Source organism: Muntiacus reevesi, chromosome 3 (genome assembly GCF_963930625.1).
Source record: "Muntiacus reevesi chromosome 3, mMunRee1.1, whole genome shotgun sequence".
NCBI lineage: Eukaryota > Metazoa > Chordata > Mammalia > Artiodactyla > Cervidae > Muntiacus > Muntiacus reevesi.
The window spans coordinates 165,736,566-165,753,740 of NC_089251.1; the positions used below are offsets into that span (position 1 = coordinate 165,736,566).

A 17,175-nucleotide genomic window follows, 5' to 3' on the forward strand; every position below is an offset into this window, starting at 1 on the left:
CAGGGGATCTTCCTGACCCAGGGATCGAACCCAGGTCTCCTGCGTTGCGGGTTGACAATAATGTGTGCTGATAGGCGTGGGGAAATTAATGCAAGGGTTGGGGGGGGAGTTGTTGGAGTAACAGGTGTTATTATTAAATTGTCCACATTTGGTTTAATCATAACTACATAGGCATTAGTGTACTTTTCACTTAAAATATACTGATAGACAAACAGACGTTGCTTTTTTCCTAGTCTAGTGTTTATATTTATATTTAAAGTAACTGCCCAATAGTCATTGTAACAATAAAATAGGGATTGACTGAAAAAGTTAGAGAACTTGTGACTGAAGATTTTTTGATGATTTTTAGACACCTCAGTTTTCCTTTTGATCAATATAAAATCTCTTCATTTCAGGCATTGTACCAGACATTTTAGACATAGCAGATTATTTAATCCTTGCAATAACTATGAAGCAGGTATTAATATCCCCCATGTTATAAATGAGGAAGTAGGGACTCAGGTCAGTCACTTGCTCGAAATCACGCAGCTTGTAATTGACAGAGTCAAGATTTGAAGGCAAGTCTCATGGTCTGCAGAAACCTAGCCTATTTCCAATTTTACCTCCCTTAGCTAAGATGGGCAATAAAGGAGTAGCTCGAAGGGGCCAGGGCAGGGGGGACAGAGGGAGTGAACTTGGTTTTGATTGTGGCGTGATCCACAGTCTTGATAACTTGACAGATTTTACTGGGTATCTTCAATGTGAACCTCATCTCTTAACATTATCATTGACCTAAGTCTGGTATAGGACGGGCCATTATTTTCTCCTAATAATATGAGAGCTGTTATTTGAGAACAAATGGAAAAGATTGGGAGAAAGTATGTCTGGTGATAATATGTGAATGAATTATGGACGTGTGGGTGAATTTCTTATTTTACTTTTCTTTGTAACTTTTAAACATGTATTGCTTTAATAGTAATACTGCTTTTAGAAAATAGTCCTAGGTTTTATTTTTATTAATTTATGCTGACTATAAAGCACAACTGCTGGGGAGTTCACAAAACCACCTTGACCACATATGAGCTCTGCTTGGGGGGCATGCAAATAAGAGTAAGTTTATTAAGTTTTTGATTTCTATGAAAATGGCAGTCTGTTAGCACATCACATTGAGTGCATGGAATTGATGATGTTTCTAGAGTTCAGTAATGTAGGTCATAAATCAAGTAGTGAAGTTTTAAGGTATTTAAAAATATAAACAGTCTGATTTAGAAGAGTCATGATGAATCAATCCAGATTTTCATAGACCAACAAAATTAGGCTCTACATTATATGCTTGAGAACTTGGGCTTTATGGGCTAGGCTGTGCAATTTTTTTTTAAATTAATTATTTTACCATGGCTGATTCATGTCAATGTATGGCAAAACCCACTACAATATTGTAATTAGCCTCCAACTAATAAAAATAAATGGAAAAAAAATTAATTATTTTAATTGGAGGCTAATTACTTTACAGTATTGTGGTGGTTTTTGCCACACATTCACGTGAATCAGCCACAGGTGTACATGTGCCCCCCAACTGTGCTATTTTAGTTTCTAGAATGTGAACTTTTTGTTTTATGGCACTGATAAGAAATAAAATATCTGAGGGGCAGAATTCTTTTTGATTGGCACTTTTGCCATGTCTGAGAAGTCTCAGAGAAAAATGAACCCACTGGTAATTTTTTAGGATACATCTCTTAAAAGCCATGGTGTTTATTAATTTGTTTATTCAAAAGACAGATGTGGGCCTTCCCTGAGCTAAGACAGAGCTCCCCGGTAGACAGGATGGGTGATTTTCCAAGGAAATTCTTGTTAGATGACTCTGCTCTGAGGCTTATGGAGAGCAGTGTGGTATATTCCAGTTCTGCATTTAGAGTTTTGATGATAACTGTGAGGTTGCCCTGATTCCAGTGATGAAATTTTATTACTATTTACTGCCTCTTACTAGGAAATATCATTCGTTTGTGAGGAAGGAAAAGTTTTAGTCAAAAATGTTGAGCAAAAATGGTCCCAGCCTTTGCATTCACTGAGTATTGGGATGGTCATTCTAGATAAACACATGTAAATCAGAATCAGTTCCTGCTTCAGATAGTTAAATTGTAAATAAATCTCTGGTATAAACCAGTTCCCTCAAAAAGGGTGCCCTCTAGTGGCCGACCTAGAGCAGCGCGCCTTCCCTGTTTTAATTCACAGCTCCATCTGCTGGCCTAAAAGGGACCATGTTGAAAATGCTTAAAGCAAAGCTTTTTTTTTTTTTTTTTAATTTTTCTTTACTTACGTTCATTTTTGGCTGTGCTGGGTCTTGGTTGCTGCGAGGGCCTTTCTCTCTCTTCGGTGAGCGGTGCTACTCTCTGGTTGTGGTGCACCGCCTTGCCAGCGCAGAGGCTTTTCACTGCGGTGGCTTCTCTAGCTGCAGGACAGGCAAACCCTCAGTAGTTGCGGCACGCGGGCTCAGTAACTGCGGCCCGCGGGCTCAGTTGGCCCACGGCCTGTGGGATCTTCCTGGGTCTGGGGTTGCACCGGGCGTCTCCTGCATTGGCAGGTGGGTTCTTCACCACTGAGCGCCCAGGGAAGCCCTAAAGCAAAGCTCTTCAGTTTCTTAGAAATATTTTGGATTTACTCGTTGTTTATTCAGAGTTAGCATAGGATTTCATTTCACGTGGAACATGTTTAATATATCAGATATAAAGAAAAAAATTTAATTTACACAGTGGTAGATCATTTAAGAAGAGATTCCAAAAAAAGGAGAGAGCTGGTGGAAGCTATCTTGTCAGCCAGCTGAAGCAGATCAGGGTGCCCAGGGTTTAAAGTGGGACCCCTGCCTGCCTTTGAGTCAGAATTAGTGCATGTCCAGCCTGGCATCACCATACCATCTCCACCCTGCTCACCAGCTGTGGGCATGGCCTGATCGCTCAGAATGGGCTCATCAATTACTTTGAATTATGGTATTTTATCATGTGATTATTTTATCACAGCCACTGAACTGTGAAAAGAATGAACGTTTAGTATGGGTTCATGTTAAGTTTAGAGACTGACTTGTGGAGATTAAATGCTTTTCAGGCAGTTAAGGGCATTAGTGATACTGACTGGTGACCCCTCAATTGTCAAAAGAAAAACCATGCCACCTACAATTATTTAAATGTTAACTTTTTTACCTTTTATTGTTTATAGTCGGTATAGACTGAGAGGTTGAGCATATTTATGGTTAGACTGTCTTAGGTCTTTTTTTTTTCCTTCCCTTTGAAGAAAAAGCATTAGGTGTATAAAAAATTCCTGATTAATATGATTGGAATCATTATAGCTTTTCATGCCTAATGACCTGTACATTTGTTTGAGGTGAGGTTATCTCAAAATACTGTCAGAATCACCCACTGCTAACATTTACTGTAGTTTGTATAGAATATATTCATGGTACTTGGTATAGTTAAAATTTACAAGTCATTTACAGTTCATTCACAGGAGCTAAAACTTCAATAGTAATAAAACCATGAATGGAAACATGTTCATTTATTGTGAAATACTTTAAGTTGTCCCAAGGTTTTAATTTAAAAATCAACTTATAAATGGAGTTTTGTTGTATTTTTTTTTAAACCATGGAATAAAAGGTATTTGTTTTTATTTATATATATTGGTATTTATTTTTAAAGAAAAATATTTAGGACCTATCTTTTTTTGAACAAAGATGGTTTTGTGTTTTGTAAAAAAATATGTACACATTGCTTAAAAAGTCAATGTAGAAAAGTTAAAAAATCACCAGAAATCTGAGTTGTAATCACTTATTATAGTAGAAACATGCATTTAGACCTTGTATAGGCATGTTCATATAATTGTAAAAATGTTTTTTTATTGTACTACTCTAGAACTTTTTTCCCTGAATAGTCATAGGAACATCTTTGCATAGTAGAGTATATAAATCTCCATTACTTTTAATGGCTCTGTGGTGCTCAATTGTAAGTTATAATTTACTTAATCAGCCAGCAGCATTTAGACTGTAATCAAACAACATAGTGAACCTCTATAGGCATACATCTTTTTGTACTGTGTTCTAAAGACAAGATGTGTTCTAAAGAAATGTGTCAAGAAATGTGTTCTAAAGACAAGATGTTATTGTTGAATCAAAGTGTATTTTTTAAAAAATGTTTTTGATATCTGTTGTTAAATGTCCCCCCAGAAAAATGTATAAAATTTGGAATATATCAACAATGTATACAAGTTTCCTAGCATCCTTGCCATTAATGGCTTTTGTTACTCTGAAATTTTTGCCAGTCTGACATATGGAAAATGTCTTCCTTTACCTGGTTCTCTGAAGACCTGCTGCTGTACAGATTTATGGGAATAATCTGTGATTGGAGTCATGCATACTTTACAGCCCCAGTCTTGCCTCCTCATTTAATATAAGTTGCTTTTTTCTCAAAAGCCCAGACCTCTTTTTCTTTAAGAAACTAAAAGCTAAACATGTTAAAACATACATATTTTAAACATTTCTCTAAAAATTGTCGTTTGACTTTTCCTGTTCTAAGTGAAAGTGAAAATCACTCAGTTGTGTCCGACTCTTTGCAACCCCATGGATTATTACAGTCCATGAAATTCTCCAGGCCAGAATACTGGAGTGGGTAGCCTTTCCCTTCTCCAGGGGATCTCCCGACCCAGAAATTGAACCGGGGTCTCCTGCATTGCAGGCGGATTCTTTACCAACTGAGCTATTAGGGAAGCTCTTTCCTGTTCTAAGGAAGATTTTATTTAAAAATTCTTTTCCGTTATGGCTCATTACAGGATTTTGAATGTAGTTCTCTGTGCTCGACAGTAGGACTTTGTTTATCCATTCTCTATATATTAGTTTGCACCAAATTCCCAAGCCAGCCCTCCCTGCCCCCTGCAACTGCAAGTCGGCTCCCTTTGTCTGTTTTTATTTTGTAGATAAGTTCATGTGTGTCATAGTTTAGAGTCCACATATAAGTGATATCCTTTGGTATTTGTTTTTCTCTTTCTGACTTCCTTCACTTAGTATTAATATGATAACCTCTAGGTCAATCCATGTTGTTGCAAATGGCGTTATTTCACTCTTTCTTATGGCTGAGTAATATTCCACTGTACATGTATACACCATGTCTTTATGCATTCATCTGTTGATGGATGTTTAGGTTCTTTCCATATCTTGGTTGTAAATAGTGCTGTTATGAATATAGGAGTGCATGTCTCTTTCTGAGTTACAGTTTTCTGTTAATATATCCCCAGGAGTGGGATTACTGGATCGTAATGGCAGCTCTGTTTTTTAGTTTTTTGAGGACCCTCCATACTGTTCTCCATAGTGGCTGGACCAATTTACATCACCACCAGCAGGGTGGGAGAGTTCCCTTTTCTCCACACCCTCTCCAGCATTTGCTGTTCGTAGACTTTTAGGTGATGGCCATTCTGACTGGTGTGAGGTGGTACCTCATTGTAGTTTTAATTTGCATTTCTTTAGTAATGAGCGGCGTTGTGCGTCTTAGCACGTGCCTGTTGGCCATCTGAATGTATTCTAAGAAAGATCTTTTACAGGAAGGAATATTACACCTCATCTCTGGGACAATATTGGATGTGCTCTAATAAAACTTATTTTTTCCAGTCTCTTTTTGGTAGCTGTTGCTAGGAATGCTTTTATATTAATATTTGGGCCCACTTCTTAATTACCTTATGACCAGCTTGAGGGCTTTTGCTAGCTACAGTCAAATCTCTTGACTTTTTGCTAACTTCAGTTTTTACCAACACTCTGGTATATCTCGTCTTAAGCGCATTCATTCTTACACTATGTTTACTCATTTCAAATGAGAGCAGCATTGTGGGGTGAATGCTCAAGCGCCATGTGTAAAATAAAACTAAGGGAAAGCTTTAGAGTTTTCCCCTTCTAAGATATCCAAGAAGGAAGCAGACTTCATGCTATATACTATTCATTCATTTAGGTCAAAGATTAAAAACAAATCTGAGTCTCCTGGCAAATTGTTTCATGGTAGCCACTTCTGAGTGGTCTGCAGGGGAAGTCTGAAAAGAGGCTGAAACATTTTTCTACCCCCTCGCCTAATCTAGTTTCAGTGCTTCCAGAGATTTCTGCCAGCTTCTGCCTCCAGGAAGAGAGGAGTAGAGCTCTTCCACTCCAGGAAGAGAGCTTCAGTTTCTTATTCTGATCACTGCCTGTCAGCAGCCCCAGCGTGGCTTCCTCTTCCTGATGGTACCTCCTTGACCACTCAAACACGTCATCATGACCTTGCAGAAATGTCTCCATCTGTCAAACTCTCAGGCCTTCAAACAGCTTAAGCGCTGAGGCCTGGTTTTCCTGGAATCATTTTTAAATTAATTGAAAGTGGCACTGTGCACCGGTTGAACTCAGGTCTGAGGTGACAAGAGCATCTCTGTCCTCCTCACTTCCCGCTCCAGTGCGACTCTGACGGGCTTGGCCTCCTGGTGGTGAGAGGCGCTCTGTGGAGGTGGAGAAGCACTTTGGTGACAGGGAGACCCAGTCAAAGGGGCTTGCTCAGCTTAAAATGGGAGATAATGACTGATGTTCTTTCTTTCTTCGTTTTCTTGTTTAAAGCCAAGGGAGGAGGGAAGAAGGGATTCAGCTGTCTTGGCATATTGCCAAGATTCCTCTTCAAAAACCCACCACTTTCCCTTTATAAGTAAAATAGGGCCCCCAGCATTTTATACAATAAGAATGTGCAACAGTTACCAGGAGAGATAAGCTCTGCCATAGAAGCATTCTTGTTCCAGGCCTGACACAAATCAGGCCTAATTACCTCTAGAATGTTCTCAGTCTCAACGCCATTGGAGAGTGGTAGCCTTGATTTCACGTGTTTTCTTTTCCTTTGTCCTTATTTTCTTACATTGAGCATAGAAAATTGGGCTCACGTGAGCTGATCTCTAGCCAGAGCATTATGGAGTGAAGACCTGAGAGCGCACGCTTTCCCCTTAAGCTTGCTTTTCACAGGTACCTACTCCTGATTGCTGTGCTGTGTTCAGTCAGTCTGACTCTCGGCGACCCCATGGGCTGTAGCCCACCAGGCTCTGTCCATGGTACTCTCCAGGCAGGAATACTGGAGTGGGTTGCCATTTCCTACTCCAGCCTATTATTGGTTAGTCCCTTACAAATACCTAAAACTATGGAAAAAAATACATCAGTTGGACTTCCCTGGTGACTCAGACGATAAAGAATCTGCCTGCAGTGCAGGAGACCCGGGTTTGATCCCTGGGTCGGGGAGATCCCCTGGAGAAGGAAATGGCAACCCACTCCAGTATTCTTGCCTGGAAAATGCCATGGACAGAGAGGAGCCTGGCGGGCTACAGTCCATGAGGTCACAAAGAGTCGGACACAACTGAGCCACTAACACTTTCACTTTCAGTTCATCAATCGGAATATGGAATATTCTCTCTAGTTTTTCTGACTGAAATACTTCTAACAATTTTAAGAAATCTTGTTTCAAACATGCTGTATGTTTTTCCACAATGCAAATCGCGCTGAACATGACTTCCCTGTTTCTTGATGACTCGGACGCATCAGTTATTCTCTGCTTCTGGGCTAACGGGTGCTGGGCTCTCGTAGCTTTTATTCTTCTTGTACCTTTTCATGACCCTGCTTTGGCTGCTGTTTTTCACTTCCCCCCATCCTGTTTAGTTCCCTCCTTTGCCCTTGTATTTTCTTCACGGCTCTGTTCATTCCAGTGGCTTCCTCCACATGCGGACAACTGCCAGGACCGCATCTCCAACCGGACCCCTGAACTCTTGGCTCATGGGTGCATCTGACTGGACACTGATGCTTGGACATCCCGCTGGGGTCATGTGTGGTTCCATGTGAACTGTCATTTACTTCCCACTTCACCCCCCAGCCTGCTCCCAGCGTCACTCATGGTGAAAGGCAGCAGCATGCCTCATCCAGCAGTGCTGCCTAGACCGAAAAGCTGGCTTTTATTCATGACCACACTGTCCCCCCTCAGTCTGATGTGGCACCTTGTCTTGCCGCTACTCCACCCCCCAGCCCCTGTGGTCGGGGCACTTTCCTGCCCCGCGCGTCTTATCACAGCTAACGTCGGTTCTTCCTGCCTCCCACCTGGCCCTGCCACAGTCTTTCTCCACTCGCGGCTAGGACATGCTGGGCTTCGTCTTCCCCACGCCTGCCTGCAGCTGAGGGAGGCTGTACCATCACCTCTGCCTGCAGCCGCACCATGGATACGGTGGGCCTTTGACGTGCCTGTGAGACCCAAGAGATGCTGCTGCCAAAGCCCCACCCCCACGAGGGCATCTGACCTCCTCCCACCCGCCTCTGCCTAAGGACCTTACTCCCGTAACTATCCCCAGCCTTTGCTGATCAACGGCTTCCCTCTGCGGCAATGTGTAGAGACGGGCTGTAGTCTCTCCCGCCCCTTGGAGTCCTCTTCTCCTCCGGCTCCCAGCCCGCTTGCCTGCTTCCTGTCCTAGAAGAGATTTCCTGAAAGAGTTGCTGTGGCCCCTGTCGCACTTCCTGCCCCTTTTGTGCTCAGTCCAGCTTCTCCCCGCACCCGGGAGACTGCTGGTGTCGGGGCTCCAGGGCCCTGCGTGCTGCCGGGGCCAGGTCTTGTCTGTATTCTTGTTACTTGATCTCTCAGCGACTCTTGACACGAGTGGGCCTTCCCGCCTCCATGGAACGCTGTCTCTTGGCTTCTGCCCCTTTCACTTCGCCATTTGTGAGTGTCTCCTTTGCCAGCTCCTCCCCTGCAGACCCTGAAGCGTTGGCATGTATGGTGGCTTCATACTTGGACACCTGTTCTCCATCTGAACACAGTCCTTGGTGCTGGTGATTAAAATCCGCCTACAGTCTGACGATATCCACATATATAGTTTCAACCTGACCTTCAGATTTGCCTTGAAACTACACGTGCTCCATCTCTTGTGTCTCATGGCATGTCAGAGCCCCAGGTCCTAACCAGAACTCTTGGGTTTCCTCACCTTCTCCCCAACTTGCTCGTGCCTCAGTCTCTCCCATTTCAGTGAGTGTCACTTTCATCCCCACAGTCGTTCAAGGCAAAAACCCAGCAGAGAATCATCTTAGATTTCTCATTTCCTATCTTTCCCTTCATCTAAACCATGAGCGCTTGTTAGCTCTGCTGCTAAACATAGCCCGGGTCTTTCATCTCTCTCCGTCTCCATTCGTCTCTTGCCTGCTGTATTGAAACGATTTCTTACCTAGTATCTCAGCTTCACTTTCCTTAGAATTTCTTCCCACACAGGTATGTTTTAAATGTAAGTCAAATCATGTCACTCCTTTATCTGGAAACCCTTTAGCATCTCCCGTTGAGGAAGTCTCATAGGATGTAGCCCCACCAACCTCGCTGACCTCACCTGAGCCCCACAAGACCCCTCCCGTCCCCCACACTCACCTGGCCCTGCGCCGCCTTGTTCCCCCAGCACACCAGCCTTATTTTTGCACAGAGCCTTTCTAACTCTGCCCAGGATCCTCCTTCCCTGGGTCTTTGCATGGCTGGTTCCACATTGCCATCCAGGGTTTCAGCCCAGATTTATTTCCCCTCCTCAGAGATGCTTCCCCAGACTATCTAATTAATTGTCCAAATGCAAGAGCCTCTTCACTTCCTCCACTCAGTTCCTCTCTGGTGTTATACCCGATTTTCTTTTCTTCATAATGCTTGTTGCAAAATGAAGTTACACTAACCACTTAAAAATTGTATCTGTCTTTGGGAAAAGAACTTAATTCTAAGAGGGTGGCGCCCTCATTCCCCCTGTTCCCTGCTGTGTCCTCGGCACCCCATCAGAGCCTCGCACGGAGGAGGTGCTCTGGGGGTGAAATCTGATCACACCGCCGTGCGGCTTCAGTGGCTCCCTCTTCCCTTGAGAGTACGTTCCAGGTTCCCTGATAGGTTTATGAGTCCCTCTGTGACCCGGCCTCTGCTTATTCTTTAACTGGTTGATTCTCAGCTGGGGGTGGGGGAGATGTGGGTGGCAGTTTTGCTGCGTCCCATCCCTAGCCACGAGAGAGAGCTGGCAGTGTCTGGAGGTCCTTTTGGCTATCATAACTGCAGGGGAGCATCTAATGGATGGAGGTCCGTGGTGGTTTAATTGCAAAGTCCTGTCTAACTCTTGGGACCCCATGGACTCTACCCGCCAGGCTTCTCTGTCCATGGGATTTCTCAGGCAAGAATACTAGAGCGGGGTGCTATTTCCTCTTCCAGGGGATCTTCCCTACCCAGGGATCAAACCCCCGTCTCCTGCATTGCAGGCTGCTGCTAAACATCCCACAGTGCATAGGACAGGCCACAAACAATAGTCTGAAATGTCAGGAGTGCCACAGTTGAGAGTCTAGCTGTTCCTCTTATCCTTTGTCATGGTCAGAGGTCTACGCCCGCTGAAAGGTCATATTCTTTCTAGCTACGGAGCCTTGTCCTTGCTAATCGCCCACCTGGAACACTCTTTCCCCTCTGTACTGTTCCCAGCTGCTGTTGACCCTGTTCGTTGCCTTGATGGAGGCAAATTAAGCTTTAACCTTTACAACGTGAAAGTAAATCTGTTTCAGCAGTTTGGAGTTTTATATAAAGATAACTTAAGTTTCTACCTCAAATTGAAAGTAACTTTCATACACAAACATTCTTGTCTTTTTTTTTTTTTTTTGATGGGTAAAGCTATTGTTACTGAGGACTACAGTATTATATGTATTTGTCCAATTGCAGGGAATAAATGGCTGAATTAGTAAAACAGCACCTATGCAGTTAGTTTAATTTTTTGACCATAGGCTCTTTCTCACTTTTTAGATATGATTTAGTATGTTTAAACACATATTAATGAATTTTAATTTCTTTGTGCCATGTTTTCATGTTTTCCTTTTTAATGATTAATATGAGCAGCTTGCCAATTTATGTTAACAGTATTTGAATACCATAAGTAGGAAGTTGGTCCCTGGGTTACTTTTTGAATTGACATTCTACCTTTGTTCTACTCATGGGACAGAGCTTTGTGGCCCTGCTTTTGTCTTTCCCCGAGCAGTCCCACTATTGCTGATGAAAGAAAATACTTTCAGGTTCTGTGTGTTGTAAAGACCCCCATATGAGGATTACAAAGTTAGATAGAGTGTGTATTTATGAGCAATAGAATCACAGCCCACTGATTTTTAAAAAACTACAGTTTGCATGTTACAATTTTTAAATCACAAGATTTTAAAAAATAATTGTGTCTGTATAATGCTCTGCTTGCATGCTGGTGAGTTTGTAGCTTGTAATAACAGAACCTTCATTGCGTCTTTTTTTTTTTTTTTCTTTTTCAAATCCATTTGTGCATGGATTACTTTTTTTAAAACTTCCCACAGAACAAAATATTTTAAATAACTTCAAAGGATAAAAATGTTCCTTCTGCCATTGCATATTTATTTTATTGTGTTTCTAGCACTGTAGACCCTTTTTTAATTTTATGTTCTAACTTGGTAAAGGTAGATACTAGTTTTGAAAGGGATTAAGAAATCTTTTAGTTTACTCATAGCTTTATCTGAAACTTACTGTATCAACCTTGCTAAAAAACCCCAAATAGGCACCATTTTCCTTACCCCTTTATTCAAAACTCCACACCAGGTGGATTCTCCAGCCCTGCCTTTCCATCTCATTCTCACCTGTTAGCCCCCAGAGCCTTACTTGACTCAGTTCTGTAGTTATTTCCTCATTTTTTCCTACCATGAACAGTGACTGAATCCCTGTTCATGTACCAAGCTCTGTGCTAGAGGATAAAGATATGCTGTTAAATAAAAGGTGTTCCCTTTGGAGTGACAATTTCATAAGTAATTACGTTTGTGTGTGATAAATCCTGTAATGGAGAGAGGTACACAGTGGTGGCAGATTTTTAAAAAGTTACTTCTCCTTGGGAGACTGTAGAAGACTTAGGAGAGGGTGGAATATTTGAACTGGATTCCTGGAGAGAAAAAGGGCATTGAGAGCTAGGGATGAAAGTCCAGGTGACTTAGTTTACAACATTCTTGGAGCAGCTGCTCGCTGGTCATCTTTATTTCCTGCTTCCTCCCTCCTAAGTGCTGTAACCAATAGTAGTATGGCATAATCCTGCCATCAGCTGTAATATTAAAGTGAATTTGGAATAGATAATTTGAGTTAGATTTTCCATTCAAAAGGAATAATGAGCCACCTAAGGTAGAAGGTCATTAGGGAGCTGGCTAACTGTAGCTGACTTTCTCCATTTTGGGGGAGTCCTAAGTTATCCCTTCATCTTTTTTAGTTCTTTCTTTCTTATCTCAAGAGTTATTATAAATAAAAGGCTGCTTCGTTTGAGATACTTTTATAGAGTGTTATTTTTTTCAAAATTGATTTAGTTGTGGCTGAGGGGAAAAACTGAAGAGGCAGCTGTCATAGTGATTGTATTTCTGCAGAGGTTCAAACTCTAGGAAGAAAATTAATACAGAAAGAAGCCATCTAACTAAGTCTTTATGTCCTTGAATTTCATCCTCAAGAACACTTGTAAGGAAAATGACTGGTGAAAGGAGTCATTGTAGAAAGAAGGTGGGAGCAGGCATCAGGTTAAAACATTTCAAGCTGTGACTCAGATAAAAGAAACAGTAGGTATCAGAAGTTGGTGTTTTAAGAGGATCCCTCTAAGATGTCAGCCACCATTAAACGAAGATCATTTAAAGGATTCCACTTTTTGATTTGACAAATGGTTACCATATATCTGACCACCAGGGTGAGGAGGATTCATATATGTGGTTACCATTCTGTGTATCATGGAGCTCGTGCCGTACTGTCTGAACGGGGTGCCAGCAAGTCGTCCTGAAATAGGGTGCCGGAGCTCTGTGGATCACCACACCTTTCTCTCCCCTCACCAACTTCTTTCCCTTCTTCCTGGACTGCCTGCTCAGTGGCAGTAAGAGTGAGAATAGCTTTTCAAGTCTAAATATAAAATATTTGTTTTGTCAAGATTTAGTATTCTAAAATGGAATATATGTATATATACATACACAAAACACAGCATTTTTGTACGTATACACAGGTTTTTTCCTGTGAGGAGGCTGCGTATCCACATCACAGAGTACTAACCACTATACGATCACGGCAAGGCTGCGTATCCAAGAGCTCCACTTGTTGTTGCTGGGTAGTTGCTCAGTGTGTCCAGCTCTTCTGTGACCCCACGGACAGCGACCCGCCAGGCTCCTCTGTCCATGGGGTTCCCCAGGCAAAGAATACTCGAGTGGGTTGCCATTTCCTTCTCCAGAGAGTCTTCCCGACCCAGGGATTGAGCCCACGTGTCCTGCTTGGCAGGTGGACTCTTTACCGCTGAGCCACCAGGGAAGCCCAAGCGCTCCATTAGGGGAGGGCATACTGCTTCCTTAGATGAGGGGACAGCCTTGAGAAATGATTACATGGTCAACTTCTGTTTATACAAGTGAGGAGAAAGTACCTTTATTTTTATTTGGACTTACATAGTTTATTGGGTTTAAGGGGGTGTGAGTGTGTGTGTGTATATACAAATATATGTACTTTATTTCATCAAATGTAAATTTTTTATTTTGCTAGAAATTTGAAAGGAAGTTCATAAGACTGACCAGAGCTATGCAGAGGAATGTAAGATATACTGATGCCATGTTGTACTAACTACTTTAATCAGCAATTTGATTTCTGCGTGGGTCAAAATTTGCCATTTTAAAGATATTTAAGATATATCATCATCATCTTTTTACTTGAGAAGTCATTCGTGATCAGGACTCTTGACCAGGAGGGTTCCTTTTCATGAGAGATAAGTAACCCTGCTGTTTGGCTCACGGTGGGCCCCTTCCCTCTGTCGTCAGAACCCCGCGACTCCCCCACAGCTACGGTCCCGATTGGCGTAAAGACGGCGGAAGTCTTTCCAAATAGAAGGTTCTTGAAACGGGTACAACGGAAACAGAAGGCCTGTTTTTCCCGCAGATGCAGGAAAATGGTGCCGGAGGCCATTGGGAGACAAAGGATTCGCACCTGATTGACTATTCTTGGCAGGAATATCGTTAAGAACATTTAACCGTATTTTCATGTGTACTTAATGAAAGTATTTTTATTGGCATATGTCGTAAAAACAAAATCAGTAATAAGGATCTGGGTTGGCCCATTATACATACTAAGTATTGGAGAGAATTAGCGGGTTTCTAAAACTTTTAACTCCAGAATTCATTTGCTAGAAGTAGCTTCCCCTTTTGATACTTTGTTGAGGCCCTTTAGAGGCCAGGCGCGCTGAGCCGCCTTGCGCAGCCGCAGTAGCCGGCTGGAGGGGGTGCCGCGAGGTCCCGGCCTTGCGCAGCCGCAGTAGCCGGCTGGAGGGGGTGTCGCGAGGCCCCGGCCTTGCGCAGCCGCAGTGAGGGCTGAGAACCGGCCAACGGTCAGTCTCCTTTCGAGCTTCTAAGGGTGCTTGCTGCTTTCTGCCTTTACCTCTGAAGTGAATAGCCATGAGCTGGACTGTGGGAATCCTGCGGGCCAGCCAGAGAGCGGGCACTGTGAGGGCGAATTTCTTGTGCCCGGGAATGGCCCTAAGCCCCCGCCCGCTGGCAGCCATCCCCCTCGGGGGCGCCTGGGCCGTGGCCGCCACATCCAAGATGGCGACGGTCAAGTGTGAGCTGATGAAGAATTTCTCTTCAGAGGAGCCCGTTCGCAACAGTAAGATCTCCATCGTAGGAACTGGATCGGTTGGCATGGCCTGTGCTATCAGCATCCTATTAAAAGGCTTGAGCGATGAACTCGCCCTGGTGGATGTTGATGAAGGCCGGCTGAAGGGTGAGACAATGGATCTTCAGCATGGCAGCCCTTTCGTGAAAATGCCAAACATTGTTTCCAGCAGAGATTACCTTGTCACTGCGAACTCCAGCCTCGTGATTATCACGGCAGGTGCACGCCAGGAAAAAGGAGAAACACGCCTTAATTTAGTCCAGCGAAATGTGGCCATCTTTAAGTTAATGATGTCCAATATCGTTCAGTACAGTCCGCGCTGCAAACTGATTGTGGTTTCCAATCCGGTGGATATCTTAACGTACGTAGCGTGGAAGTTGAGTGCCTTTCCCCAAAACCGTGTTATTGGAAGTGGTTGTAATCTGGACACTGCCCGTTTCCGTTTCTTGATTGGGCAAAGGCTTAGTATCCATTCTGAAAGCTGTCATGGGTGGATCCTTGGAGAGCATGGAGACTCAAGTGTTCCTGTGTGGAGTGGAGTGAACATCGCCGGCGTCCCTCTGAAGGAACTGAACTTAGATATAGGAACTGATAAAGATCCCGAGCAGTGGAAAAATGTTCACAGAGATGTGGTTGCTAGTGCCTATGAGATTATTAAAATGAAAGGTTATACTTCTTGGGCCATTGGCCTATCTGTAGCTGACCTAACAGAAAGTATTTTGAAGAATCTTAGGAGAGTGCATCCAGTTTCCACCAGAATTAAGGGTCTCTATGGAATAAATGAAGAAGTATTCCTCAGTGTTCCTTGTATTCTGGGGGAGAGTGGTATTACTGACCTTATAAAAGTAAAGTTGGCCCCCGAAGAAGAGGCTCGTCTGCAGAAGAGTGCAAAAACACTTTGGGATATTCAAAAGGAGCTTAAGTTTTAAAGTTGGTTAAAACTAACTACCGTTCTTAAGTTACTGATCAAAGGTAGTGGTTATGGTCTCGTGTATGTCTAGTTTTTGAATAAATTTGAATTCCTAAAATTTGGAGACAGGGGTAGAGTGACTCCCCTATTTAGCCCCCCCCCCCTTTTATTTAGCATCCAGATTCTAGGTAATACTTTTTAACAGTTCCTAAGTGACTGCATCAAGTAAGGTGTTTTTGTACCAATGATTTATCAGTCCTTGCTTTATGTGTGTGTGTACGTGTAGAGTTGCCAATTGTTCAAAAAAAATGTGGGATGCAGGTGTTTGTTGTGTTACAGAAATGCTGATTCTTTTCATTAAGTCCATGTTCATTCTTTTGCTCTGGGTGCATTATACCTGTGTTCATTTACGAGTAACTTCCTGTACAGTGTGAAAATAAAACTTACACACAGAAGCTCTGTTACTGAGCCGTCAGTATCTTCATTCCGCTGTGACTATCAGCCAGACTTTAAAAAAAAAAAAGGCGTCATAAAATGGGAGTGCACGCAGTTCCTGTGTGTTCTGTGTTTGTGTATGCTCATGTTACATGTGCCAGTGAAGTAGGATCACTAGGTAAAAAATGAAAATGATTGTGACTTGGTAATATTTCTTTACATGTATTTTATTGGAATATAGTTGACTTAACAGTGTTTCAGGTGTACAGCAAGGTGATTCAGTTATACATAAATACATATTGTTTTTCAGATTTTCTGTTACAGGTTATTACAAGATACTGTAATTCCCTGTACTATACAATAAATCTTTGTTGCTTGCTGCATATCTTTTTAAATTAGAAATCTAGCATTCCAGTCATATTAAGTCAAACAAATGGAGTCGAAATGTCATAAATTTTTTATTATTTAATGCAGTAAAATATAAAGCTTTTAGGAAGAGGCCTGAGAGTCATAGGTGGTTCACTTACTAAAAATAAAGCCTGATCGAAATAGTTTTAGAACTGCTGCTGAGAACCTGACCTGTTAGCACATTAAATCAAGAAGCATGTTATAAGTTGTTCTTACTGGACTGAGTCTTAGCTGCAGGGCATGCCCTGGCCCTAAGACACTCTAGGGTCATCCCTGTTGCTCAGTTTACTGCACATTAACAGAAAGCTTTTGCTTTTGAATTGTGCCCCTGTTGTTAATCATTGTCATAATAATTGACCATTTTTTGTGAGTCCTTCAGGGATTGTATTTTTCAGAAAGTTACATGTACACTTTTTATTCCTAAATCAATTGACTTTATTACAGATTCCTGACTGTATGGATGTGATACAGTGAAGGTTTAGGAGAAAGATGCTTGTCTGACCTTTACCTAAATAATGGGACTTATAACTTAGAAAACGAGAATCTTAGCCTTCCTAATGCAAATGAATATTAAATAAATTACATGGTATGTTCAGACATTTCTCAGATTTATGTGGGTATCAACAGACCTAATCAAAACTTGAAACACACCAGCAGCTACTCTCTAAATTAAGCCTAGTCCTGCTTAGTTCAGTTTTACTAAATAGACATAGGGCTAGGCTGCTGCTGCTGTTAAGTCACTTCAGTCATGTCCAACTCTGTGTG

The 17,175-nt window shown here is 42.4% G+C and overlaps 2 protein-coding genes across 4 annotated transcripts in view; both read left to right on the forward strand.

Annotated features, from left to right (window-relative positions):
* Nucleotides 1-17,175, forward strand: part of TMEM242 (transmembrane protein 242) — a 40,261-nt gene that overhangs the window by 10,887 nt on the left and 12,199 nt on the right. The gene's annotated exons all lie outside the window — the stretch shown is intronic.
* On the forward strand, nt 14,441-15,990 carry LDHAL6B (lactate dehydrogenase A like 6B). Of its 3 annotated transcripts, none has more exons than XM_065927750.1 (2): nt 14,588-15,274; nt 15,544-15,990. In XM_065927750.1, exons 1-2 carry the CDS (start codon nt 14,588-14,590, stop codon nt 15,577-15,579), a joined length of 723 nt encoding a protein of 240 aa, XP_065783822.1. In that variant the 3' UTR covers nt 15,580-15,990. The 3 variants fall into 3 exon arrangements, with proteins under 3 accessions (XP_065783820.1, XP_065783822.1, XP_065783821.1); XM_065927749.1 differs by having other exon boundaries at nt 14,588-14,829; nt 15,004-15,990; XM_065927748.1 differs by having other exon boundaries at nt 14,441-15,990.